This window comes from Trematomus bernacchii, unplaced genomic scaffold (genome assembly GCF_902827165.1).
Source record: "Trematomus bernacchii unplaced genomic scaffold, fTreBer1.1, whole genome shotgun sequence".
Classification (NCBI taxonomy): Eukaryota; Metazoa; Chordata; class Actinopteri; order Perciformes; family Nototheniidae; genus Trematomus; species Trematomus bernacchii.
The window spans coordinates 1108839-1135929 of NW_022987550.1; the positions used below are offsets into that span (position 1 = coordinate 1108839).

The 27091-nt window shown below is 39.6% G+C and overlaps 1 protein-coding gene across 1 annotated transcript in view; it reads right to left on the reverse strand.

Moving 5' to 3' along the window:
• Positions 1-11462: 11462 nt before the first annotated feature.
• Positions 11463-27091, reverse strand: part of timm50 (translocase of inner mitochondrial membrane 50 homolog (S. cerevisiae)) — a 48546-nt gene continuing 32917 nt past the window's right edge. Inside the window, exons 7-11 of the mRNA XM_034123766.1 lie at positions 26243-26347; positions 24570-24668; positions 14616-14772; positions 14192-14298; positions 11463-13405 (exon numbers count right to left, since the gene is read on the reverse strand). Coding sequence (XP_033979657.1) covers positions 13307-13405; positions 14192-14298; positions 14616-14772; positions 24570-24668; positions 26243-26347 — 567 coding nt within the window. The 3' untranslated portion in view covers positions 11463-13306. The remainder of the gene's footprint in view (positions 13406-14191; positions 14299-14615; positions 14773-24569; positions 24669-26242; positions 26348-27091) is intronic.

Below are 27091 nucleotides of genomic sequence, written 5' to 3' on the forward strand. Positions count from 1 at the left end.
CAAGTATCCTTATAACTCAAGTACTGTGTTTGTTTTACAGAACTACTTTTACTCAAGTACAAGATCTGAGTACTTCTTCCACCTCTGCTGACATAAAAACAAAAACAACATGACATCACAATAGAAACAAAGACAAGACAACAATCACAACACAAAAATGTAAGATTCACATGTGGACTAAGGCCCCATTTACACGGGAACGCAAACGAAAATGAACCGAATTCGATATCAAAAAAGTCTTCCGTTCACACGCAATCGGCTCAGGCGTACACACGGAGCCGTTTGGCCCCCAAGAGCGTTCCGTCCGCAGATCTACCCACCTTGGGACCCGTTATCGTTTGATACAACCCGAACTGTGTAACTATGTATTGAAGTCAATGGGGAGAGAAAGATTATCTTTCGATCCCGTTTGAATTGAGCCACGAATTACACATATGATGTTTGTCAATTTAAAAGAAAATGTTGCAAGTCAAAAAAATTAAAATGTGTCGTAACACTTTTTTTGGTGTGAAACCGCTCAATGAACTCCATCTCCCGTCTCGCACCACACACCAAGACGGCCGTCACGTTGGCACATTTCACTTCTTTCTTTCAGAATGAGGCGGAAAGTATTAAAAGAGGTGAAATCACTCCAAGTCTGGGCATGTTGAGAGCTGTACATACACACAAGGGGAGTTAGTCGGTTCCTAAGAGCCAGCATGCGGGACCGGGACTCTGGGATTTGTAGTCTTACTAGTTGCGTATTTTTCATAGTCTTATATTTCAACAGTTTTACGACAAACTGTGACTTTTTTGACATGGAAATTATTTTTTAAGATTGACAAACATCATATGTGTAATTCGTGGCACAATTCAAACGGGATCGAGAGATAATCTTTCTCTCTCCCATTGACTTCAATACATACTTTTTCTGAAATAAGGTCCCATGGGTCCGAAGCAGATGGGCGGGACTTCGCCTCTCTATATAAAACAAGGCTTTTATTAAACGTGTGTTTTTATTTTAAAGTATATTACGCCCCTTGTAGCACTTTGGGATTACTTTTAGCAATGTATTACAAATACAATGTATTATTATTAATATAGTGTTTTGTATGTGTTCATTCTTCAATAGTTCAATTCACAGCAAAAATAATAGCATTGTTCAATATGTGAGAAGAAGTTAAGCACCCTATGTTTGGTGGTAAGTCTGACGGAGCTTTGAACATAAAAGATCTTTTATTATTGAGTTTTTCTCATGAATGTATCCAACATGTTTGAATGCTGTGAATCCCTGAGGTTTGTTGTTATTTTCCTCCTGAAGGTTTGTTGTTGTTTTCCTCCTGAAGGTGCCAGTTTTCAGTCCCTGCAGTCTGTTCCTCTGAAGCTCCAACAGATGGCAGAAACTCATAAAAGCTCTCAGAGTTCCCATGATCACACCTCCTCGCTGACCTGGGAACAGCTGCAAGAAACCAGCACATCTTAGATTAAAAACGTAAACAATGAACATAGGTTGCATCAGAAGGCGTATATGTGAACCATGCATATAGAAATAAATACATATTTAAATAGAATAAAGACTTATTATGGAGCATTTGTAGTTATGTGCAATGCCTTGTTTTGTTTCATGCTGCTGCAACAAGGTTCAAGGTTCAAGGTTCAAGGTTCTTTATTGTCAAACTGACATAGCTACAGAGTAATTATGTTGTTGCAAATCTAAGGTCACAGGCTTCTCCAACAATGCAACATAATAACAATACAGATAGCAAGAGCAATACAAAAGAAAAATAGTTATAAAATAAAGTGAGCATGTGGAATAGTGCAGTACGAGTCTATATACAAGTTATTGGAATGATATATATTAGATAGTAGATACATAATACTGAGTAGCAGATGAATGTTTTGAAGTTGTTTCAACAGTTCAATTGTTTAACAGTCTCACTGCCCGCGGGAAGAAACTGTCTCAGAATCTTCTTGTCTTGGCCAGGATGCTGCGGTAACGTCTGCCAGACGGCAACAGAAAGAACAGTTTGTGTTCAACAAGACATGTCCCCAAACTGGGATCAATAAAGCACATCTGATCTTATCTTTATTAACAGCACATTGCATTTAGCTGATGCTTTTAACCAAAGTGCAAAAAACCACGAAGATTCAAACTCAGAACAACAAGAAAAGTGCAGATATATTCATTTCAAACAAGCCGTGTATTGTTAAAAGTGCTGCTCTGTAGTTGGTTTATTTGTTTATTTTCTAATATTGTATTCATGTAATGGCCAAATCACAAGAAGTGTACATTAAAGGCTAAGTATTGACGATATGGTGCAATATGTGTTGCATTACATGTATATTATGGATTATAATCAACCCGAGTATGTTTCAGCAAAAATACATGAATATTTATTTAGGATAAATATTCATTTTTAAATACATTCTTTTCAGCAGTATTTGCTTACAGTTAAATGCAAAACAAACAGTACGCATGATGTTCAGTAAACGACCAGTCAAAATCGAAGGATCCAATGTGTTTTTAAACGGAGCAGAAATAGAACTAGTCCCCCACTTCAAGTATCTTGGAGTCGTACTGGACTCGAACTTGACTTTTAAGAAACATATTAAGAAAGTATCCAATACTATTAAATTCAACTTGCAGCATTTTAAACAAATGAGACCTTTCTTAACTTTCAATGCTGCAAAGTCATACCTCCACTGTATGATTCTATCCCACATTGAATACTGTTTTACAAACTGGTCGTCTGCTTGTGCCACAAACCTGAAACCCATAGAACAGCTGTGAGAGAGAGCTATCAAGGTGTTTGACAGAAAGCCTTATTCATATCACCACTGCACCATCCTAGAAAAACACTATTTGTTAAGTTTTGACAATTTTAAGTCTTTTAAAAGTATGTGTTTTATTTATAAATGTTTACATGGACTGCCCCCCCCCCCCCCCCCCCCCCTCTCCCCCTTAGGGGAATTCATCCACAGAAAACACACTGGACGCTGCACTAGGTCAGAAACCAGAGGAGACTGTGAAGTCCATCATAAACGGACCACTTTTGGACAAAATGTCCTCTCCGTTAAAGGCAGCTCTTTGTGGAACAGCCTCCCAACTGAGATACGGGACTGTCCCACTCTCAATAGCTTCAAAGGTCAACTCAAAGAATGGTTGAGAAACAAACCTCCGTGCAATCACCGCTAAATGCACATTTAGACATATATCATGTATTTTGTTTTTGTAATGTTTGTAAAATGTAAACTTCTTAAATGTGAGGGACTGCGGATGGAAATTAGCTCAAAGCTAAATCTGGCACTGTTACGCTTGATACATTTGAATGTTTTAAGTGTTCATCACTGTGCATTGTCCCTGCCAAACAAACGATTAAATAAATAAATATTCATTCCTCCGCTAAACGTTGCAAATGTTGATGTTGCAAAAGGTTGTCAGATAAGATTTACAGATTTTACGTTGCGCATGTTGATGTTGCAAAAGGTAGTCAGATAAGATTTGCAGATGTTACGTTGCGCATGTTGATGTTGCAAAAGGTTGTCAGATAAGATTTACAGATTTTACCAACATGTTAAATAGTTATGGCCTAAATTAAAGGAACATCGTCTCAGGGGGACGGGACGTCTTTCTGTGTATTTCGTTTTTCATTACTGCACATATTTTATTCCAATTCGATTTCAATCATATTCAATTTAAATACTGCTATATTTGACTATATTTTTAAATATTTTGTTAACGTTATTATAGTTTTCTTAAAATAGTTCTCTATCTGTGTTTTTAATTCTTGTTTCACTTTCATGTATGCATCACAACACCAAGTCAAATTCCTCGTTAAGCTATACCTGGTAATAAACCTGATTCTGATTCTGGTATATATGTATATATACATGTACACGCTATATATGTAGTAAATGTGTATTTACGTTTTTAGAAAAACGTATTCATAACAATAATAACATAATCAACAAACCTTGGTTGGTGGTGAAATAGTTAAATAGCCCATTATTGGAAATAAAACCTGGCACAATATAGCCGTAATTTAGCATTTATAATATCAATAATCTCATTATTCTGCAGATATTCCTAATTACTAGAATATCCGTTAAAATGCATCTAAACTGACAGATTAAAATGAGCAGTTTTGGATAACGTTTCTAAATCTGCTTAATTCCCACAAACTGCCAACACACACACACACACATACGCACGCACACACACACACACACACACACACACACACACACACACACACACACACACACACACGCACGCACGCACACACTGCCTCAGGCATCATTAAGGTTTTTTTGGCACGTGGTCGTCTGTCCGTTGAGTGGGAGACCTCGCGCACTTCGCAGGTAGGTGTCACCCCCTAACCCCCCCCCCCCCCCCTCCTCCTCCTCCTCCTCGCGCCACTTGTTCCCTCACTTCACGCGCTGCTGTCAATCTGTTGCATTCACATGACTCAAAAGGCGCGTGCATAATAAACGCTATATTAACATCTGCATGCACATTGGTTCGCGCATTAACATCGGTGCACATCAAAGAGGAGGTCACGAGCTTCCTGATGGGAGATTAAATGTTCTCACGGTACATTCATTATGTGTAGTCAGTGCTTGAATTGGAATAAAAAAAGGTGCCAGTACTCTAATCAGCAACTGTTTCAAGTCAATTTATTTATACAGCCCAAAAACAAGTATTTGGCTCAAAGTCATATATCCTATAATGCTGGTGGGTTTGTCTCTTTACTGTATATTTTAGAAAGGCTCACTGTATTTAAACAAAATGACTCAGGGTGCATCTGAGATTAGAGGGGGTGCAGGGGTAAAGTGCTATTTTATAAGTGGGGAGTGGACCAAACCTCCTCTAGAGGGGTCCGGGGGCATGCTCCCCCGGGAAGATTTTTTTTTAAATATTGAAGTTAAATGGATCAATCTGGTGCACTTTGAGAGCAAAGTGGAGAGATCTATGGATACATCTCAACATCCATATGAAACAGAACTGTAAACAGATTTACTTTTTCTTTATGGATATAAAAGAAAGTAAAGCCTGACTCCTACTGGCGGCTGGTTAAATGACTCCTCGTCCCTGAATGCAACGCCGGCGGCATCTCATGACGCATCTAGGTTACGCTGGGCATATTTGTTGTCATCACGTGCCGCCGGCGGCTGGCGGCTGGCGGCTGGCGGCTGGCGGCTGAGTACCGGCATCTTACTGAGAACCGGCACCTTGCCGGTATTCAGTAAGAAGTGCCGGTACCACATGGGTAAACATCAGAAGTGCCTGTACTGCGTAGGCTACCGGTGAGTACCGGCCCAATTCAAGCACTGGTGGTAGTAATATAATTCAATTTATAATGGTGCAATATCCAATCAATATCATCAAATCATCAATTTAAAGATGTGCTTTTATTTTGAAAGTCCAATGATATGTCACTTCCTTCCCACAGTGCAATAGTAAAACAATTGGTAGGCTACATGCAGAGCCGGCCCGACCCATTAAGCGACATAAGCGGCCGCTTAGGGCCCCGCAGCCACTAAGGGCCCCCTAGCAAAAAATGAAAAAAAAAAAATAATGATAATAATCTCAGTACACCGTCGCCGTGATAAGTATGTTTAATTAATTTAGTTAATATGCCTAGATTGCCTACTCTCAAAGTCATGTATTATATTATTGAGTCAATCATATAATACATTAACCGTGCTTTACTTGAACCTCATCATGACACTAGAGAGGACGGCAGGATTGTAATTTCCCATGTTCAGTGAATGCAACAGAGGCAAGACACCAGACCAACCAGAGAGTTGAATGGAAATAAACATCTGTCTTATTGGCTGACAGGTACCTATCATGTGACAATGTTTAAAATAACCTGTCAGTCGGACTCAAAGTTTTTGAAGATGGACATAAGAACTTTTTTTCTTAAAAAAGATGACAATTCTCAAGTGGTGGCTCACAAAACAACCCCAGAGCCACCACTTGAGCCAGGTAAACAAGGTATGTAAATGTCAGTAAACTTCCAAGTTATGCGAACATGTAAGCAAAGCATAAATTACAGCTACGTTGACATTACTTTGAATCGCGGGGGTAAGCTAAACCGTTAGCAAGTAGCTATAGCTAGCCAGATATATTAAATAAACACTTTGTCATACAATCTAAATGTAATGTTTTTTAGTGTTACCTGGTGATTTCAAAGAAAGCTCTCTGGGAAATGTTGACTTACTGTTCGACATGAAGCTAGAAGCTACCTTACAGTACACAGTTGATCCTGAGTCCTGTCAGTTCAAGTGTTTCATAGTTAGCTTAGCTAAGCATCAACCTAGCACTGAAATATATGGATGTTATGTGACAGTATTTCTGAGAAAAAGTCAGCTGAAATGGTGGCATAGTTGCCACTGCTTTACGTGTCGACAGCATGTTTGAACGTATTTGCAGCAGTAAATGTGGCTGTTTGGCCACTGACGTTGCCATAACAACACCTGAATGTAAATGTGCAACCTCTTTTTGTGACAGATTTTTGCATGAAATTATAATTCTTCTGAATGATATTCCTATTGACAGCTAGTTTCTATGTGAACATTATGAGATGGACAGCCAGAGAGAATAAATGAAAAACAGTTATGAAATACTATATGACAAAACAAGAATACAGTTTAAAAGGGGAGTGATTTGTAAAATATCCATAAAGAAAAATCTGTTTACAGTTCTGTTTCATATGGGTGTTGAGAGATGTATCCATAGATCTCTTCATTTTGCATGCCCCCGGACCCCCCTAGAGGATGTGAGGACCCCCCTAGAGGATGTGAGGACCCCCCTAGAGGATGTGAGGACCCCCCTAGAGGATGTGAGGACCCCCCTAGAGGATGTTAGGTCCACGGTGTTTACATGCTTATTTATACAATATGTGTGCTTATGCTAACATCATAAGACAAAAGTTGGTTCCGTGTTGTGTGAAGTGAAAACGCGCTAGAGTGAGGGGGGCCCCCAAGCCAAAGCTCGCTTAGGGCCCCCAAAAGTCTAGGGCCGGCCCTGGCTACATGTTATTTAGTTGCTTTCTGTAAGGTAATATAAATACATGTAATCAATTGTGTTGAATGGGAATACCATCTCATATTGATCACAGCGCCATAAATCCATACACTATAAGATTATTTATAGGAAAAGCTTTTACTTGAAACATCTTTTTTTATATAAACAGTTCTTACAGTTTCTTCTACCTCACATGACTTCCCGTCACCGCCGCTAAGCTAAAGGTGGCTAATGTTGGGCTATAAAGGAACTACAGCACGGTCACATGACTTCACGTCACCACCGCTAAGCTAAAGGAGGCTAATGTTGGGCTATAAAGGAACTACAGCACGGTCACATGACTTCACGTCACCACCGCTAAGCTAAAGGCGGCTAATGTTGGGCTATAAAGGAACTACAGCACGGTCACATGACTTCACATCACCACCGCTAAGCTAAAGGAGGCTAATGTTGGGCTATAAAGGAACTACAGCACGGTCACATGACTTCACGTCACCACCGCTAAGCTAAAGGTGGCTAATGTTGGGCTATAAAGGAACTAAAGAACTGTCACACATGCTAACTTCAGGGTCTGATTACAGAAACACGTCATTCCTGCAGCTCTCTATAACGTAGGTGTAGTCATTTGACACATTGAGCTGGTTTCATTGTTTAGGAAGCCTGTCACCACTTGGTTCAGTTTAACGGCTCTTAAGGAGCTTTTATTTAGTGTGAGATCGCCCGTGGTCTTCCGACTTCAATCTGTGACAACAGGATTTAATTCAAAGACTCTGAGACTTGTGCAAACAGCAGCATTTCATCTTTAATCCTGAAGTGGGATCAGTGTTTTAAACTCTGCAGGAAGTCTCCCTGATCCTCTCCTTCCTGCAGAATGAAGCCTTTAATCTGTTTCTAAACGGCTCCGACTGCAAGCAGCACAGCAAACAGGAAAACTACAGCTTTGTTTTATTTCCAGAATGCAGTTCATGAGCTAGAACGAGGGTTTTATCGTCTGTAATCTATTTCCAATAAAGAGTTTGGCAGGATTTGTGTTTTTTTCAGTCAGTAGTGGTGAATATATATTTATTTTGTATCCACATGGGCCTCTTTGGTGCTTCATGTTCGCCTCAAAAACTGAACATGGAGGACAAATAAAACCCTGACGGTCTGCAGTGGTTTGTTACTTTGAAATGTAATACTGAATACACTTTGAGATGATCAGAGGTGGGAGAAGTACTCAGATCTTGTACTTGAGTAAAAGTAGAAGTACTTAGATATTGTACTTGAGTTAAAGTAGAAGTACTCAGATCTTGTACTTGAGTAAAAGTAGAAGTACTCAGATCTTGTACTTGAGTAAAAGTAGAAGTACTCAGATCTTGTACTTGAGTTAAAGTAGAAGTACTCAGATATTGTACTTGAGTTAAAGTAGAAGTACTCAGATCTTGTACTTGAGTTAAAGTAGAAGTACTCAGATCTTGTACTTGAGTTAAAGTAGAAGTACTCAGATCTTGTACTTGAGTAAAAGTAGAAGTACTCAGATCTTGTACTAAATGTTTATTGGTGTACAATGTCTTGATTCGGTTAAAATGTAGAGTTGAAACAAACCGAGATTTAAAAGTAAATGGTCAAATCTGGCTTAAAAGTGCATTTAAGGACAATTTATGATCTGACATGTGCTCAAATGGGATATGCCACCATTAGCCAGGAGACCAGATTATTAAAATTAAAGATTTTTTTAAAGATATTTTATTATATATCTTGCAAAAACACACACACACACACACACACACACACACACACACACACACACACACACACACACACACACACACACACACACACACACACACACACACACACACACACACACACACACACACACACACACACACACACACACACCTTACTCCCAGGATCATTTCTTTTTTTAACGTGTTTCTACATTTGGACTCACCTCCGTTCTGCCCAGGTGTTTTTTTTGCAGCTTTATTACCCATGATGCACTCTGGTTGTGCTCTCGATGATCTTCAGAGGCGTTTATTTATCGATTTACAGATCTGTCGGTGGAGAAGTTTCCCGCAGAGGGGAGAAGGAAAACAGATTTAGAGGATCCAACGCACCGCAGGGAGTCTGCTTCAGATCAGAGGACATTCCTGAGGTTTTGGTCGAGTTTCTAACTCTAGTTTTTCTGTTATAAAAATATACAGAAGAACTACAAAAGATGACCTCATCACAAACATAAAATGAGCACATGTGATTTCAATGTTCTTCACCGTTGTCTCATCATGTCTCCTGCACGGTCAAATAATTCAGTTTCTTCCACGGTGTAGTAAATTACTCAAGAGACATTAAAGTAAATTGCTTATTTATTCAGTTATATTTGACATGAGTGTTTTACTTCAAATCCAGAAAAGAAACCCCACAAAAAACAACCTGTTTTTCTGAAAAAGTCTCAAACTACAAATAACATTTATCTCCTTTTGTACTTAAAATCAATAAATATGACACGTGAAATGGAAAATAGTGCAAAGTAAGTCAAAGAATGATCGATGTTCCTGAGTTTTGGTCAGGTGGGTTTCAAATGTGTGTTTTACGGTAAAAAATATAGGAAAACTACAGATTTTACCTTTAAATCTCATCACAAAATGCAGCTTTAAAGTCCATTTAAATGTGCTTTACCTTTGTCTCCTTTTTACTACAAATTCCTTAATATGACTCTTGAATATAATACAAATAATTCAGTTTAAATCTACTAAATTGTACAGTTAATTTGTAATTTACTTAAAATTATTTGACATTTACTTCAACCTAAAAAAAATGTTTTCCACTTAAAAAATATTGAGAAAACCTACAAATATTACCTTAAAATCTCATAAAAAAAACTGCTTCTTTACTGTAGCTTGAAAATGTAAAAAGTACAACTAAAAAACACTTTTACGTTTGTCTCCTTTTTCTACTTGTACTATTATAAATATGAAATGGAAATGTCCTTAGTCTTACTGAAGAAGACAGAGGAAAGAGTAAATTGGGCATTTATTTAATATTATTTGACATTACAACAGGAGAGTTTCTACTTCAAATCAAAGAATGATAAGTAATCCTGAATTCTGGGTTTTATGGTAAAAAAAATACAGAGAAAAACTACAGATTTTACCTTTAAAGGGGACCTATCATGCAAAATGCACTTTTTTATGTCTTTTATACATAAACATGTGTCCCCGGTGTGTCAGAAAATAAAACCCTCTCTCTTTTCCTCCGTACCCAAATCTCTAAAAACAGGGGAACAACGGAGCTGATCCAGATTTGCGTCCGATATGACGTAATATCTGAAATGTGGACCCACGGGCCCAATCAGAAACGTTGCTATCAGAAACAATGCCCGACTGTTTTGGACGTAATATGGTCGGTGTTTACATTAGCATCGCTAACACTCAGAGCTAACCTGTACTGGAGAGCATGTGTGTGAAGAAGCAGGAAATAAAAAGGAACTCACCTTGTGGTATAACCGGCAAGAGAGAAAGCCTTTGAGCTCCATACTGTTTCAGAAACAATCCTTGATAATCCATGATATGGCGTTTCATCACGGCAGTATTTAGTTTAGACAGTAGCTGCCGGGTCCCGCATGAGCTCAGACCCCTCCTTTTTTATTTGTATCAATTTTTATTTTTTTAAAGCTTCATACCCCAAATCAGCACTTTTGAAACAGGAAGTGAAATAGAGGGATATGAGGCATGGCGAGAATGGGTGATCTGTTTGGTATTTTGAGCAAAACACTTCATAGACATGTTTTTTATATATCTGAGACCTATGCTATTGCCTAAAAATAGCATGATAGGTGACCTTTAAATCTCATCACAGAATGCAGCTTTAAAGTCCATTTAAACGTACGTTACCTGTGTCTTCTCTTGTACCTTAAACACAATAATATCAATGACACATGCACTGTAAATAATAACAAGTATACAGTTTAAATATTCTAAGAGGTACTCGTTTACTCCGAGAAAGGAAAGTAAACTGGGTATTTATTTGACGGTATTAGTGTATCCTGCAGGAGTAAAATATGTTTGTTTTTGATCCTAAATGAGTGGAAATTCACTTTTTCAGAGTCGTAAACAGATGTGGAAAAAGGCAAGTAACCAAAACAAGTTATATGACACTTAATCTGTAAAATATGACACAAATCTTAGTGAAATTACTCCGGAAAAGCAGATTTAAATGAGTTATTTATTAAACATGATTGTATCCTGCAGGAGCTTGAATAAAACCTGCTTGTTTTTTGCTTCCGAAACGAGTTGAAATGCAGCTTTTAAAGGGTCGTAAACACAAGTGGAAAAAGTGAAGTAAGCAATTCATAATATATGAAATCGATCCTGTGGAGCAAAGACGGCCACATTTACAACGTGGTGTAAAAAAAAACCCTCCAAGGAAAACACATTATTAAAAGCAGAGTAAATAAAGCAATAACAACGTGTTGGTTTCTCCGCTTTATTGAGGACGTCGATGGTGAATTCACATCAACATGAGTCACACAATCTTTCAATAAACACACCAAGAAGAACGGCAGCTGAGCGTAAAACGTTTGGAGAGAAAAGGACGCAAATATGTAGGATTATTAAAAACATTTATAGTAAAAAAACAAACAAATATTGTATATTTAGAGGAAAAGTTATCCGAAACAGGTTTGTTCTTTAGTTACCATAAACACACACTTTAGTTTAATTTAGACCCCCACACACACCGTCACAAATACAGCAACAAACGTGGATTAATCCGCCGATGAAAGTAGTCCCAACAAAAAGAACAATTTCCCTCCTTTAAAAAAAAATGTTATACTCGTCTTATTAGAGACTTAAAACCTCACCAGTAACATGTAAATGTAGAACATGTAGGAGTTGTTTAAGACGGACATCATTTTCCTTCCACCATAACAACTGTATTCGTTTCAAGCCTTTCAAATCATTTAATATAAATTTGACTTTTTGGGATATTCATTCTGGCATTTAGGTTGAAAACGGATTTCCACAAATGCGCTTTCCCCTCCTGTTTGAGTGAGAAAATGTGGATGAATCTGCCGCAGAAAGTAGTCCCAATCAAACCCACTCACTCCTCTTGTTTCCTTGTTTAAAGACTAGAGTGAGCAGCTGTTTGTGGACATTTTCGCCCATATCTTTTATTTATTTAAGTATATATATATTTTTTGTGTTTTTAAAGATATTAATCTTCGTTAGGAACCAATGTGAGGATACAGAACGCTCGACACTTCTTTACCCATGACCGCCCATCTTGGCTACGTAACTCCAGCTACCTAACTAGCTACGTTACTGATGCTACGTAACGGAAGCTAGGTAAAGAAAGCTACATAACCGAAGCTACGTAACCGAAGCTACGTAACGATAGCTACGTAACCGAAACTACGTAACCAAATCTACGTAACTAGCTGAGACTGCTCCGTTAAAAACAGCACTCTTCAAATAAAATGTGTTTATTTGTTCACTATTTAAGTTACGTTCCACTATGCTGGTGTGGGAAAGAAGCCGTGGTTAATTTATCCGTCTGTAAAGATTTTTCGTTACCGCAAATGATAACGTTGCTACCTAGCAAGCTAACAGCGGCTATTGTGGTGATTGTAGTTCACACACTGCTCAGGTGTTCACAGTGTAGATCACGCTGTTTCCTGATCCGAATGGAGACACAGCACAGAGTCTTTTTGGGGGAATATGTAGACAAAAAATAAATAAAAAACAGACCCTTTAACAAAAATAGGTAAATTGCTCAGCTGCCGATAGCATCTTCATTCTGCCGTCGAACATATTGAATAAACTCTTACACTACTTACTGTTTAGCTTTTATTTCTTATAAACAATATTCATTATTTACCTCCAGCAGCCCATCGGACACACACACACACACACACACTCACTCACACACACTCACAGAGGAATAGAAAATAAAATTAAATACACATCTTGCAGCTGATCTCAGGTCAGATCCTGCGGACGCGGCGGGCCGAGCAGAGCCGGAATAGCGATAGCGGCGCTGATCTCAGACCAGCCTCTAAAACCGCAACAGAGTTCATCATTCTGACCTGGAAACCTGTCTCTCTCTTTTTTTTTTTTTTTAACCATTCAGCAGCTTGATCAGGTGACACCAAAACGGGAGGCCGAAGCCCCGCCTCCAAAAGAACAGGAAGTACGTCTCTTATTGGAGCCGAGCGGTCCATTGTTCCAGTTCCCGCCTCCCCTTCATCTGTGGCCCCTCCCCCTTCGGAGCAGAAGCCGGGCTCTGATTGGTGGAAGTGTGAAAAGGGGGCGGGGCTCACTGCGGTTTGGAGCGCCAGAACCGTGAGGCGATGGATCCGAGAGACAGGCCCTGTTTCTTCTGCTGGGCGAGCTCCGCTAAACGCTGCTCCTCCTCCTGAGAAACAAAGAGAGAGGAGATTAAAGCTAGTTTATTATATACAAATATACATTTCAGACTCAAAGGAAGTTTACTACTTCCTGTTCCCTTGTTTGGAAGTCAAAATCTCAGTAGACAGTTGCTAACAAGTGTCTAAATTACGTCATTACGCCCAACATTAGCCGCCTTTAGCTTAGCGGTGGTGACGTGATGTCATGTGACCGTGCTGTAGTTCCTTTATAGCCCAACATTAGCCTCCTTTAGCTTAGCGGTGGTGACGTGAAGTCATGTGACCGTGCTGTAGTTCCTTTATAGGCCAACATTAGCCGCCTTTAGCTTAGCGGTGGTGACGTGAAGTCATGTGACCGTGCTGTAGTTCCTTTATAGCCCAACATTAGCCGCCTTTAGCTTAGCGGTGGTGACGTGAAGTCATGTGACCGTGCTGTAGTTCCTTTATAGCCCAACATTAGCCACCTTTAGCTTAGCGGTGGTGACGTAAAGTCATGTGACCGTGCTGTAGTTCCTTTATAGCCCAACATTAGCCACCTTTAGCTTAGCGGTGGTGACGTGAAGTCATGTGACTGTGCTGTAGTTCCTTTATAGCCCAACATTAGCCGCCGTTAGCTTAGCGGTGGTGACGTGAAGTCATGTGACCGTGCTGTAGTTCCTTTATAGCCCAACATTAGCCACCTTTAGCTTAGCGGTGGTGACGTGAAGTCATGTGACCGTGCTGTAGTTCCTTTATAGCCCAACATTAGCTATTTTTACATTTTCATTTACACTTCAACATTATAAACTTCTTACCTGTGCCAGCTGGGCCTGTCTGCGTTTGAAAGCGTCGATGGGGTCGTCCTCCAGAGCGTAGTTTTCCAACACCGAGCGAACATCATCCACGCCGCTCAGAGCAATAGCTGCAGGAGAAAAGGCAACAAAAAAACATTTAGAAAATAGGATTATTCCTCTCAACGTCTCAAATAGAAATAAAATAGCATTAATAATACTTATGTCTATATAATATCCTGCTGTAAATTTGTAATTTAACATTTTTTTTTATTGCTATTGAGATGTTGACATTTTTTAATGTTTATTTCTTGTCTTTTAATTTGATTGTACAATGCCTTTTTATGCTTTGTTGGAGGAGCTCAGGTCAGAAGAATGTCCTTGCCATGTCTCCACTGTAGCTTTGTGCATATGACGATAAAACCTTTGAATCTTATGGTCTTCTTACTCTTGAGGAAGTTGGCGAGGTCGTACAGCGTTCGATCCTCTGAGTTTCCGTCCCATTTTTTCAGAGCCATGCCGTTGAAAGGCTGCAGGCGGAAGGCTTCCCTCTTACAGTCCACCACGATCACTTTGCTGGTGTCTCGGTTCAGATACGACACGTCCTGCAGGGACAGAAAAACACATCATTAGCTATTCAATAAAGTCAGACTGAAGCATCCTTTGTGCTCCAGTCAATCCTCACAGTAAAAAGCGTGGTGCAGGAATGAGTCTTAAAACCCAGAAGTGAGTCAGCATTTCTCCACTTCCTGTTCCCTCGTCTCAGAGCCAATGGGATCTCTCCATAGGATGTTGGATAATAGCTGAAATAAGGTCTGTGGTTGAGACACATTGAAGAGACGGATCACGTTTTGTTCTACGCCATTAAATCCATCAGCAGTGACCCCACTGGTGATTTCTGAAGAGTTGACGTGTCTGAAAAACGATGGTTGTTACCAAGTGGCTGAATAGGACTACAGAAGTTGTGGAGGACGTTGTACGTCATTACGCCGAACACGTAAACACTCCGCTAAGTTAGTTTGCCCTGTTCTGCTTGAAAGCAAGTACCTGCCTCCTGCAAAGTGTTCAAACAAACGCTTCAACTTGTACCATTTAGAATCTGTGTGTTTGAATATGGATCATAAGTTGGCGTGACGTTGAAGTCGTGCTGCTGGACTCGGCTGCAGTTCCTTTATAGCATAACGTTAGCATTTTGCTTCTGGACATTAGATTTATGATTCGAACATTATAAAAGTAGGGAAGACGTGTGGAGATTATCCGGCTGAACAAAACGTGCATTTATCAAACAGGTTCCTTTTACACAGATCTTATTTACAGCTATTTTCCAAAATCCTATAGAGAAATCCTGTTGCTTTTTTGTCGAGGGAACCAGCAGCTTACTTCCGGGTAAACACGTCCTCCCTGCACCGCTCTATACAGAGCTGAATGCAGATCAGATGCAGATCAGATGCACGCTGAAGGCTCTTTGAGCAGGTTTTCTCTCAGTGATCCTGCTGTTATGTTAAATGGTTATTGTTTGTTTTTCATGTATTGTGAGCTGCTGGGATGCAAGGAGCATTTCAGACTTGATCTGACCATTAAATTATTATCGTATCGTATTATTTTAAGAACATATTCACAAAGCACACATAACAAAATAAACACATCTAGGTACATAGATGAACTACATAACAGTTAACAAATCCAGATTATTATTTATTTATTACACGGCTTATTTGAATACTCGATTCTGATTGGTCAATTTGGACTTTTCAGAGGTTGTTAATACTTGATAATAGACTGCTGCCAAGCAAAAATAATTACAGTTGCTATTTCTTCAATAAAGACCACCTCGAATGCAAATTATTCCTTACTTATTTAACCCTTTATTTCACCGTTTAAAATACAAAATCACAACAAATTAAAGCTTGATTTTTCTGTATGAATCTTTTGGTTAACTCGCAACTGCTTTCTTAATTTTCTTATCCACTTAATTGAATTCTGTGTTATGTATGTATGTTTGTTTGTCTGTCTGTATGCTCGTATGGCGTTTTTCTTGTATTGTTAAGTATCATTGAGGACTTAGAAAAGCGCTAAATAAATGAAATATTCAAGATTCATAGGATTTAATGAACATTTCAAGTGAAAGCAAAGTATATCTCAAGTCCCAGGCTCTTTCAATAACGCAAAATACAATATACTGACATCAAAAATATAAACTATATATACATGTAGTTTCAGCTTGCTAGCATTTAAAACAAAAAGCAGAGTGTTTAAATAATTCAGAGACTTAATGTGATGTGACACACAAATAAAAAAACACTTAATAAAATGTAAATTAATTAACCCCACACACACACACACACACACACACACACACACACACACACACACACACACACACACACACACACACACACACACACACACACACACACACACACACACACACACACACACACACACACACACACACACACACACACACACACACACACACACACACACACACACACACACACACACACACACACACACACACACACACACACACACACACACACACACACACACACACACACACACACACACACACACACACACACACACACACACACACACACACACACACACACACACACACACACACACACACACACACACACACACCTCCCCAACATAAGGCACTCTGTTGACCTTTTTATGGTCTAATCAAAAACACAACTTTATTATCCTAATGATACTTAATATTTAAATTAAAACACACACTTTCTCTGGTGGCTCCAGCTGGTGACTATGAGTGTGTGTGTGTGTGTGTGTGTGTGTGTGTGTGTGTGTGTGTGACAGATGGAGAGGGACGCTGCCTCTATCACCACGCTCATCTGGTGCCCAGCCCCCCCCCCCCCCCAAAAACTGCTGTGAGTGCATGTGTGTGTGTGAGAGAGTGTGTGTGTGTGTGTAAACCCCAGCAGAGACATTCATCCATCCTTCACCCAGCCAATGAATAAAGGGCATCTGTCTTCCTTAAGTGTGTGTGTGTGTGTGTGTGTGTGTGTGTGTGTGTGTGTGTGTGTGTGTGTGTGTGTGTGTGTGTATGTGTAATGCAAACACACACTAGTATAATAATGATATTTAGCCACATGCACCCCCGTTTTCACTCAAATTGGTTCGAACCAGTTAGATCATACCATCAATCTGAGAGAAGGGGGGGAGGGGTTTATTAATGATAGATAATAAAATTAAAATAAATATTTTTTTGGTTTAGACTTCCAACTGTGTCTGTATAACAACACAAACACACATCATCATTTTTGTATATTTATTTAGAAGAGATGGGGGCATTTTGTCAGCCAAATAAATAAAATCTCATTTAAGCGGAAAACCAATTAACAATTTCTTCACAGCTGATTCTTAAACGCGCTTAATGGAGTTTTTGATGCAATGTTTATGCAGATTTTATTCCATTATTATTATTATTATTATCATAGATATATATAAATGCATATGAGGTTTTTAGATGTCTCTACTTTCTGATTCTCATTCTGAAAACACGAGTTATCCACCAACACATGGGTTTTGCTGCACGGTGGATAACTCTCTTGTCATTTCAGAAACAACAGGTCCTCTGCTTGTCTTTGGGAATCAATGAATGTGAAAAAGCCTCTGAGTGATGGTATTGGCACGAGACATCTGTGGCTCTGAGTGAGACTACAAATGGAAAGACTGAGCAAAACTTCATCTGTTCAGTTCATTTAGATTAGATCAATACTAAGCTGCAAATCTACAATACTGGATATAAGTGCTGAATTTAGACATTTTGGCTGGTTCATTGTATGCTGTACTAGTTAATTAAACTAATTAAAACATACATGGGGGACTATAGTCATTTTTTACAATGAATGTGTCCTACATACAAGGCATTTGAATGCAAAAAATACAAATATTTGCGGATTAAATAGTTTTAACCCCTTTGTATTTGATTTATTCTCACTTTCTGAAATTCCCTTTATGCTGTACTGATCTTTTTCGTTAAAAAAAATGAATTATGAACATACATGTGGGATTATAGTCTTTTTTTACACTGAATGTGTGCTTAATACGAGGCATTTTAATGCAAAAAATACAAATATTTGCTGCCTAAATACTATTAAGCCCTTTGTATATTTGTCTAAAAAAGGCACAAATCTGGGAGAAGTTTTTATCAGATAGCGCTGTTTTCTGAAATTCCCTTCACACATCAGGGTAGTTACGAATAAAAAAAAACTGACAATAAAAGCCTGTAAATATATTAAAAAGTGAATGGCTTTAATTGTGAAAGGTAACAATGGAAGGAAGGCCGAAAAACCTTTCTTTTAAAAAAAGCATTTGATTAAACTTGTGTTTTTTCTTCTTCTATTAAGCCTCTTGTAGCACTTTGGGATTTCTTTTAACGATGAAAGGTGCTTTACAAATCAAATGTATTATTATTGGTTTGTATGAAACTCGTGAAAACCTTCTCTATCTCCCATTAAACCTGTGGAAATGAACCGTGCATAGACAGCAGGTCAGAATAATAAAAAAGTAATCCAACCGTTGTGTTTTCTTATCCCGACGACAGACAATAAGACGTCTGCCGTCAGATGCAGGGCAGCAAACAATGGCTGCATGTCGCTTTACGAGGGTCAGCACTGAGGCTCAGGAGGAATTAATGCTATTTTATATATTAATACAGCTTTTAAAATAATATCAGACAGCAGACGATGAAACAACGGGGAGAAGACACTCAAAAAGCTGCCGTCTCAACAAGCTCAGACACAGATTATGTCGAATAAAAGGACTTTTATCTGTTCGTGGATCACGTGCTGGGTCTTAGAATCCAAATGATAGAATAACTGTTTACATATATACAAACATGAATCATTATGATTATGTGAACGGGTTTTTCTGCACCCTGAAGCACATTCATGTAAACAACATTTATTAACTCTCTCCTGATGTACGAACATTATAACTCTCCCTCACGTACGAACATTATAACTCTCCTTCACGTACGAACATTATAACTCTCCTTCACGTACGAACATTATAACTCTCCCTAACGTACGAACATTATAACTCTCCCTCACGTACGAACATTATAACTCTCCCTCACGTACGAACATTATAACTCTCCCTCACGTACGAACTTTATAACTCTCCCTCACGTACGCAGCTTTATAACTCTCCCTCACGTACGAACATTATAACTCTCCCTCACGTACGAACATTATAACTCTCCCTCACGTTCTCCCTCACGTACGAACATTATAACTCTACCTCACTTACGAACATTATAACTCTCCTTCACGTACGAACATTATAACTCTCCCTAACGTACGAACATTATAACTCTCCCTCACGTACGAACATTATAACTCTCCCTCACGTACGAACATTATAACTCTCCCTCACGTACGAACATTATAACTCTCCCTAACGTACGAACTTTATAACTCTCCCTCACGTACGCAGCTTTATAACTCTCCCTCACGTACGAACATTATAACTCTCCCTCACGTACGAACATTATAACTCTCCCTCACGTTCTCCCTCACGTACGAACATTATAACTCTCCCTCACGTACGAACATTATAACTCTCCCTAACGTACGAACATTATAACTCTCCCTCACGTACGAACATTATAACTCTCCCTAACGTACGAACATCATAACTCTCCCTCACTTACGAACATTATAACTCTCCCTCACGTACGAACATTATAACTCTCCCTCTCTCCCTCACGTACGAACATTATAACTCTCCCTCTCTCCCTCACGTACGAACATTATAATTCTCCCTCTCTTCATAACTTACGAACATTATAACTCTCCCTCACTCCCTCACGTACGAACATTATAACTCTCCCTCTCTTCATAACTTACGAACATTATAACTCTCCCTCACTTACGAACATTATAACTCTCCCTGACGTACGCAGCATTAGAACTCTCCCTCACGTACGAACATTATAACTCTCCCTCTCTCCCTCACGTACGAACATAAATTACGAACATTATAACTCTCCCTCACGTACGAACATAACTTACGAACATTATAACTCTCCCTCTCTCCCTCACGTACGAACATTATAATTCTCCCTCTCTTCATAACTTACGAACATTATAACTCTCCCTCACGTACGAACATAACTTACGAACATTATAACTCTCCCTCTCTCCCTCACGTACGAACATTATAACTCTCCCTCTCTTCATAACTTACGAACATTATAACTCTCCCTCACTTACGAACATTATAACTCTCCCTGACGTACGCAGCATTAGAACTCTCCCTCACGTACGAACATTATAACTCTCCCTCTCTCCCTCACGTACGAACATAACTTACGAACATTATAACTCTCCCTCACGTACGAACATAACTTACGAACATTATAACTCTCCCTCTCTCCCTCACGTACGAACATTATAATTCTCCCTCTTCATAACTTACGAACATTATAACTCTCCCTCACGTACGAACATAACTTACGAACATTATAACTCTCCCTCTCTCCCTCACGTACGAACATTATAACTCTCCCTCTCTTCATAACTTACGAACATTATAACTCTCCCTCACTTACGAACATTATAACTCTCCCTGACGTACGCAGCATTAGAACTCTCCCTCACGTACGAACATTATAACTCTCCCTCTCTCCCTCACGTACGAACATAACTTACGAACATTATAACTCTCCCTCACGTACGAACATAACTTACGAACATTATAACTCTCCCTCACGTACGAACATAACTTACGAACATTATAACTCTCCCTCACGTACGAACATTATAACTCTCCCTGACGTACGAACATTATAACTCTCCCTCACGTACGAACATAACTTACGAACATTATAACTCTCCCTCACGTACGAACATAACTTTACGAACATTATAACTCTCCCTCACGTACGAACATTATAACTCTCCCTCACGTACGAACATTATAACTCTCCCTCTCTCCCTCTCTCCCTCACGTACGAACATTAAAACTCTCCCTCTCTCCCTCACATTATAACTCTCCCCTCACGTACGAACATTATAACTCTCCCTCACGTACGAACATAACTTACGAACATTATAACTCTCCCTCACGTACGAACATAACTTACGAACATTATAACTCTCCCTCACGTACGAACATAACTACGAACATTTATAACTCTCCCTAACGTACGAACATTATAACTCTACCTCACTTCGAACATTATAACTCTCCCTCACGTACGAACATTATAACTCTCCCTCACGTACGAACATTATAACTCTCCCTCTCTCCCTCACGTACGAACATTAAAACTCTCCCTCTCTCCCGAACATTATAACTCTCCCTCACGTACGAACATTATAACTCTCCCTCTCTCCCTCACGTACGAACATTATAACTCTCCCTCACGTACGAACATTATAACTCTCCCTCTCTCCCTCACGTACGAACATTATAACTCTCCCTCACGTACGAACATAACTTACGAACATTATAACTCTCCCTCACGTACGAACATTATAACTCTCCCTCACGTACGAACATTATAACTCTCCCTCTCTCCCGAACGTAATAACTCTCCCTCACGTACGAACATTATAACTCTCCCTCTCTCCCTCACGTACGAACATTATAACTCTCCCTCACGTACGAACATTATAACTCTCCCTCACGTACGAACATTATAACTCTCCCTCACGTACGAACATTATAACTCTCCCTCACGTACGAACATTATAACTCTCCCTCACGTACGAACATTAAAACTCTCCCTCTCTCCTCTCTCCCGAACATTATAACTCTCCCTCTCTCCCTCACGTACGAACATTATAACTCTCCCTCTCTCCCTCACGTACGAACATTATAACTCTCCCTCACGTACGAACATTAAAACTCTCCCTCTCTCCCTCTCTCCCGAACATTATAACTCTCCCTCTCTCCCTCACGTACGAACATTATAACTCTCCCTCTCTCCCTCACGTACGAACATTATAACTCTCCTTCACGTACGAACATTATAACTCTCCCTCACTTACGAACATTATAACTCTCCCTCACGTACGAACATTATAACTCTCCCTCACGTACGCAGCTTTAGAACTCTCCCTCACGTACGAACATTATAACTCTCCCTCTCTCCCTCACGTACGAACATAACTTACGAACATTCTAACTCTCCCTCACGTACGAACATAACTTACGAACATTATAACTCTCCCTCACGTACGCAGCATAATAAAATGCCATGAGGCAGTGTCTGGATTATAGCGGCAGCCGGCAGTAAATGCACATCGATGTAAACAACATTTATTAACTTTCTCCCTGACATATGGAGCATTAATAACTCTCCCTCAGCAGCTGCTGCTCTGTCTTGGCGTCATGGAGGTGAGAGCAGCAGAAGAAGTGTCTTCTCTCTCTGGGAAGTAGGTTAAACAGATTCTTTAAAAAATAATTAAAAAACTACCCGTCAAAAAAAAAGAAAAGAAAAAAGACCAGAGATGACAGTTGGAGGGAGACAGAAGGAGGGAGGAGGGGGGAGGAAGAAAAGAGTGAGGAGGGGAGGAAAGGAGGTGAGATAAGAGGAAGAGGCAGAAGGTTAATGAGGCCTGAGAGGGAGGAGGGGGGTCTATTGTTGAGAGGAAGAGGAGGAGGAGGAAGAGGAGGAGGATAAAACAATGTCTGAGCAGAAGGCTGACAGCAGGGGGTCTCTGCAGCCTGTCGGTGTTTACAGGTGTTTCATTTAAGTTGAGTGAGTTTGTGTCGAGAATGTATTGAGTTATAAATAAATACAGTATTTTTGAGATTTTGTTAAAATATAAATAATAATTTTTTGCTGAAATAGCTGTAAAAAAACAATAAAAAGTAACATAACGCGCTACACTACATACTGATATCAGGGGTGCAAACACACGTATGGTGAAAGAACAGCGTAATAAACCATCTGACAAAGGCCTGCGCTGTAATGCTTCAATGAACTGGCTATTCTTTCTAATATACTCAGATCAATAGGAGACAGAGACGTTAAGTTATAAATCAAGGGTTTTTATTATTATTTACACCAGGGGTGGGGAACCTCTTTCCTTTACATTTTTACAACATCCTCCGAGGGCCGTACAAATTATTATTATTAACTCAACCACTGCTTAAAAATACTAAAATCACAGCCCATTCATTTCGCCTTTCTTTCATTCTGTGCAAAGAAAAAGCAACCTCTTAATCCAGATATCTCACCATGACTCGCGCATTCACGTGCACGGTGTGGCATGACCAACAGAAAGATATGGACACAAGATGTGTGCAAATGTATTTAGTTTCCTATCCATGTGGACATGATTTACGTGGGGGGGGAGACCTAACCTCCTCTAGGGGGGTCCGGGGCCATGCACTCCCTTTTTAAACTCCATTCTTGTTATTTTTAACAACTTTTCTGTTACTGTCATATAGTATTTTATACATGTTTTTCATTTAGTCTCTAATGTCTCATTAATAACTATAATGATCATATCAAGGTGTGCCTTAACCTCACTGAGCTGAGGTTATTTGAGCCTCTCAGGAGAGAGCTCTCTTCCACCTGGTTGTAGAAAAGCTCTTTAAATTCGTTAGCATAGCTAGCTAACCAGAGGCTAATAACAACAGATCGCCACTGTGCTTACAACTAAAGACACAGCCACGCAAACACTGCGGCATGCGTACGGCTCCTTATGGGTACTGCAATATTTGAAGAGCTGGAGCGGCGTTCCGGTGCTCTCCGTCTACACTACACTCCTTTCAGACGAGACATATACCACGTGAAGACACGTTACGCTCGTGTTGTGTTCAAGGAACCTGTCCTTGGCCAGGAAAAACAGGCACTCGCTTGTTTAATTATTTTGCGGTCTAGATTTCTTCTTCTTTTTTTAAGTGAGAAGTTGTCCGTCAGACGGACAACTTCTCACTTCACGAAAACTCACAAAACGAAAACTCTTCGGTTCTCCACGAATTACACAAGTCACCCAAATCAGCGTTAAAAAAGCGGGAGGCGCCGAAAAGCGACTAATTTGCATCACTGGATATACACCTGAACATCAGCAGGAGAGGACTCTTTAAAGTAGAGACACTACATACTGATATACACCTGAACATCAGCAGGAGAGGACTCTTTAAAGTAGAGACACTACATACTGATATACACCTGAACATCAGCAGGAGAGGACTCTTTAAAGTAGAGACACTACATACTGATATACACCTGAAAATCAGCAGGAGAGGACTCTTTAAAGTAGAGACACTACATACTGATATACACCTGAACATCAGCAGGAGAGGACTCTTTAAAGTAGAGACACTACATACTGATATACACCTGAACATCAGCAGGAGAGGACTCTTTAAAGTAGACTCTTTAATATGTTAATCTGGATATTCGTACCTTAACGTGGTGTCCGTCCATGTAGTGTGTAGCATCTCTGAAGAGACGATACATGACGAAACCTTGAGGGTCGATGCTGTCGATCAGAGGATACGCCGTCTACACACACCCCAAAAGAAAACACAAAGAAAATCAAAACACAAAGAAAATAAATCCTTAAACCGGTGTGTGTGTGTGTGTGTGTGTGTGTGTGTGTAAACAAGTCGACACACTTCACACACAGCTCTGTTAGCATCTCAAAGCACAAACTAAAGGCGTGAATCAGACGTAAACAAACCACAACTAACTGCCATTCATTTCTAACAGACTCACTCACAACAAGTCCTTTTCACACACTTCACCTTTGGAGCAACTCACATAAGCTTTCACATGTTAATCAGTGAACCTTAGACGTGGTAGGCGGTGGATTTGCATACATTTAAAACAGAGCAATGCTAGCTGTTTAGACCTTTATGCTAAGCTAGGCTAACTGGTTGCAGCTTTGAATGAAGAAAGCGTGTATAAGCATGTTTCTTCAAACATAGCACTGTATATATTGTTATAAACACATGTATTGTTGATTTATATAGTGCAATTTGCACATTTGTTTACACTAACTTCTCATGTTTATATAAATATTTATCTTTTTATTTGTAATTTTTATTTTAGCTTCTTATGTTTAAATAAATATATAATTATTATACATTTTTACTCTTTATGTTGAGATCTGTATTTTATTTGAGTTTAATTGTATTTCTATATATATATATATATATATATATATATATATATATATATATATATATATATTTTAATCTTTTTATTTAGTTTTATTCTAAAATGTTGTGAAACTCAATTTCTCCCCTGGATACATAAATCATTCTGAACCTTAAAATAACATAAAATATAGTTTCCACACTTTATTTTCTTGATAATAGGTAAAATGTTATTTAGTTAAAAAGTTTATTTTGAGACAAATCAAACTAAAGTGTGTGTGTGTGTGTGTGTGTGAGTTAGTGTCTGTCTCTCTGTGTGTGTGTGTGTGTGTCTGAGTGAGTGTGTGTGTCTGAGTGAGTGTGTGTGTGTCTGTGTGAGTCTCTGCCTGTGTGTGTGAGTGTGTGTGTGTGTGTGTGTGTGTGAGAGTGTGTGTGTCTGTGAGTGTGTGTGTGAGTGTGTGTGTGTCTGTCTGTGTGAGTGAGTGTCTGTCTCTGTGTGTGTGTGTGTGTCTGTGTTAGTGTGTGTGTGTCTGAGTGTGAGAGTGTTTGGGTGTACATGTGTGTGTGTGTGAGTGAGTGTCTGTCTCTGTGTGTGCCTGTGTGTGTGCCTGTGTGTGAGTGAGTGTGTGTGTCTGTGTGTGTGTGTCTGTGTGTGTCTGTGAGTGAGTGTGTGCCTGTGAGTGTCTGTGAGTGTGTGCCTGTGAGTGTGTGTGTGTGTGTGTGCCTGTGAGTGTGTGTGTGTGTGTGTGCCTGTGAGTGTGTGTGTGTGTGTGCCTGTGAGTGTGAGTGTGTGTGTGTGCCTGTGAGTGTGCCTGTGAGTGTGTGCCTGTGAGTGTGCCTGTGAGTGTGAGTGTGAGTGTGAGTGTGTGTGTGTGTGTGTGTGTGTGTGTGTGTGTGTGTGTGTGTGTGTGTGCCTGTGAGTGTGTGTGTGTGTGCCTGTGAGTGTGTGTGTGTGTGTGTGTGTGTGTGTCTTCTCACCATGCCGGTCTCTGCAGTGAAGATAACGATCTCGTAGAGTGGAGCTAGTTGCTGGAACAGATAATCGATGCCCGGACGCTTCTTAAACCGCCAACCTGTCGCCAACTGGGGGAGAAAACACAACATTTTAAATTAATTTTAGGTCAAATCTTTCCCTCTAACTAAATAATATTGTGACTATAATGTTTGATGTTATTGTAATGTGAATAACTGGATGCTAGCGATGCCATGATCACGTTTTATAGCCTCTGAAACCTTAAGACGATATACATTTGAACCCTAGTTTCACCACAATTTCAATTTTCCTGAAGTCATCAATCAAATCGATTCATTGTATGTATTTAAAATAAATGAAATGTCAAACCATCAAAAATGTCAAAACGTATCCTTTAACTTTGTAATTGTCTGTATAGATGGAGAGTAATTTATTGCAAGAACACACACAATTCATATTAAAAGGAAATAAATGGTTAAATACTGTCATTGTTTATAAAAAATATGGCAGTCGGAGTTTCAATGATGTATTCTGCTAATATATATAAATTACCCAATGTGTGGTGTGTGTGTGTGTGTGTGTGTGGTGTGTGTGTTTGCGTGTGTGTGTGTGTGGCGCAGCAGGACAGACGTTGTTTAGTTCCAGTCAGTCGCTCAGAGGTCTTGACCTTTTGCACTCAGATCAAGTTAAACAAACGCAACATCAACAACCTGAGGGCTGCGCGTGGGTGTGGGCGTGGGTGTGGGTGTGTGTGTGTGTGGTGTGTGTGTGTGTGGGTGTGTGTGTGTGTGTGTGTGTTTGTGTGGACAGTAAACAGACTGAGGTTTTATTTGGTTCTGGTTGATCATCTGCAG